The 2,625-nt window shown below is 41.0% G+C and overlaps 1 protein-coding gene across 1 annotated transcript; it reads right to left on the reverse strand.

The window, feature by feature from the left end:
• Positions 1–756: 756 nt before the first annotated feature.
• On the reverse strand, positions 757–2,362 carry RUP2 (Transducin/WD40 repeat-like superfamily protein). Its single transcript, XM_021436820.2, has one exon. The coding sequence runs from the start codon at positions 2,247–2,249 to the stop codon at positions 1,077–1,079; it is 1,173 nt and encodes a 390-aa protein (XP_021292495.2). The 5' UTR covers positions 2,250–2,362; the 3' UTR covers positions 757–1,076.
• Positions 2,363–2,625: the final 263 nt, after the last annotated feature.

Consider the following 2,625-nt stretch of genomic DNA (forward strand, 5'->3'; position numbering starts at 1 on the left):
AAAATCGAAAAAAAAATTATTTTTAAAATTCTAAGTTTATAAATTTTAAAATTTTGAATTTATTAATGTTTAGGCCCCAAATTGATTCAATTAAAACTATTTTAAGTTTCTGTGATCATTTATATCATTTTAGTTTCATCCAAAACATTAAAAAATCAAACATCCCAAATAGCCACCCACCTCAAGCATATCAAAACCATCTTTCGGCGTCTTGAAAGCACGGGAGAGAAAAATCGAAAGTACAATAGATGGATGTTAAAGAGAGAAATCGAAAGCAGAGACAGAAATGAAGAAAAATTGTGATGGATAGTTTAATTTATTTAAAATGGTTTCAAGCATATTTTTCTCAAATCATAATTAAATATGGTTATAAATAATTAATTTTATTTTGATGATTATTTTTGAAATCTAGTTGTAAAGATTATCATTTTTCACAATTTTCTTTTTTCTTATTTTAAAGTTGTCTGTGTCTGCTCGATTGGGTCTATTTGCAAACGAATTTGCTGCTATGTACAGGGGTACCATTTTGTTGTGTGCCTAGCTCACTCCTGACTGTGTTGGATAAGCTTGTGCTAACCTTGCTGCTGGATGGGGATGTAAATGTGGATTTCCTGGGGAATTCAGGGTTTCTCTACGTTCTGCAGATCTGCGTGTGGTGGTTTGGAGGTGGGTTGTCCTCCTGGCTTGTATGCTATTGGTTTATTATGAATAAATGATACTCAGCTTTTAAAAAAAACGTACGGCCAAAAGTGTAGTATTTTGCAGCAATATGCCAAAAGAAGGCCGAAAACAACAAACAATGAGAATTCTAGGCTTCAGAAAAGGCATGGTCGAGTGGCCCAAAGATGTCAGCCTAAACCAGCTGAATCTTCATGAAGCAGCAGGTAGGTAGCATATATCTCAAACAACAACGAAAAACTAATATCATAATCTGTCTTCCTCTCCTTGTCCTCCAATAGTGGTTTTCTTTTTGAGTAGATTAAAACTTTATAATCCCATAGTTTATACGCAATTAAAAGTTAGAAAAACAACTCTTAATTCGTGGTAACTACATGCTAAAATGGGAAAAAGGAAGATCATGTTTTCCTTCTACCCACAATAACTTGTAAAACCCCATTTGAACCACCTGCCACAAGTGTGCACTGCTCTTCATGAACTTGCCTCCAGCTCACGCTACTGACGAAACCATGGTCGCGCCCGGCAGCTCTACCCAATGGCTCGAACCCGTGCACCCAAATGGGTTCACCCCATCTCTTATCATAAACAAACACCTGGTTATTTTCTGATCCGCATCCAAGCAAGCCACCATGCCTCCATACTGACAGCCCAACGAAGCTCCGACTGTTCACGTGCCCTTTGTACGTTCGAATTAAACGAGAATCACTGATATTCCATAGCTTTAAACACCCATCCGTCCCGGCTGAAACCATTGTTTGGGCATCAAGAAATCTAACGTATGTCACGGTTTTCGTGTGTCCGTCATACACATGGAGGGGCACCACCATATTCCGCACATCGTAAGTGTACGCCTTCCGGTCGGCGCATCCGGCGGCTATCAATGCGTCACCAAAGGGGTCGAACTCGACGCAGCAAACTGAGCTACGTGCCAGTGCGGGCTGCACCTTAGCCACACATCCCTCTCCTTCGGCACAGCGTGGGTCCCACATTTGCATGGTGCCATCGTCCGAGCCGGACGCCCCAACGAATGGATCCCGATGGGAATAGTCCACGCTCCAAACCCGTCTCCCACCATGCTCATCACGTTCGAAGATTGACAGTTTCCTCTCTAGATCATATTCCATGACAACTCCGTCATAGTCTCCGGATCCCAAGAGGCGGCCACCAGACCCCGGTTTCCATCTAAGGCTACTAAGCTTAGCTGGGGTACATATGTAGTAGTCACATGCATTAACATGGTCTAGAAAGGTAATATTCTGCTCACCTTGGGTATTCTGATCTTGTGGCAACAAAGAATTCAAAGTGTAAATCCTAATCTTCCTTGCAATTCCTCCAGTAGCTACAACAGTATTAGAAGGGTCGAATTCGATGACGCCTAGGGTGTCAGAGACGGCTGCGTCGGCGCTGGTCGAGACGACGGTGGAGAGAGAAAAATCCCACTCACAGCGAGCTCTTTCCTGGTCTTCTTCTCCGTCTGGTTTATCTTTTTCTGTGCTTTCTTTTGCGTAATCGCTTCTTTCTCGGCCTGGGACTGGGTCTGGGAGATGCAATCCGGAGGAGAGGTTTTTCATTGCCCATTCATATGAAATGGAGATGCTCGCGCTGGAGGTTTTTGGACCTCGGGTCAATGAAAGGCTCCCATAGACCAAACGCCAAGCGTAATAAAGTTCGTGTGTGGATAAATATGTCAGCCGCTTGATATTTTTGCTTTTAATTTCTGCATTTGTTTAACATTCCTGCCATTTTATGCTCCATGTTGTGTTATATTACACTAATGCCCTTTCTTGGACTATGCTCAATAAATATCAAAAGAGGAGAAAACTGACAGTTTCAGAAAAATTTCCTAAAATTTATTGGTTTTTATCATAATGGTAGAAAAATTCAAAAAAAGTTCTCAGAATAAATAAAAAATAAAAACAATAATTGAGAAAAATAAATAAAATGAAA

Source organism: Theobroma umbraticum, unplaced genomic scaffold (genome assembly GCF_002168275.2).
Source record: "Theobroma umbraticum cultivar Fairchild unplaced genomic scaffold, ASM216827v3 scaffold_146.0, whole genome shotgun sequence".
In the NCBI taxonomy this organism is placed as follows: domain Eukaryota; kingdom Viridiplantae; phylum Streptophyta; class Magnoliopsida; order Malvales; family Malvaceae; genus Theobroma; species Theobroma umbraticum.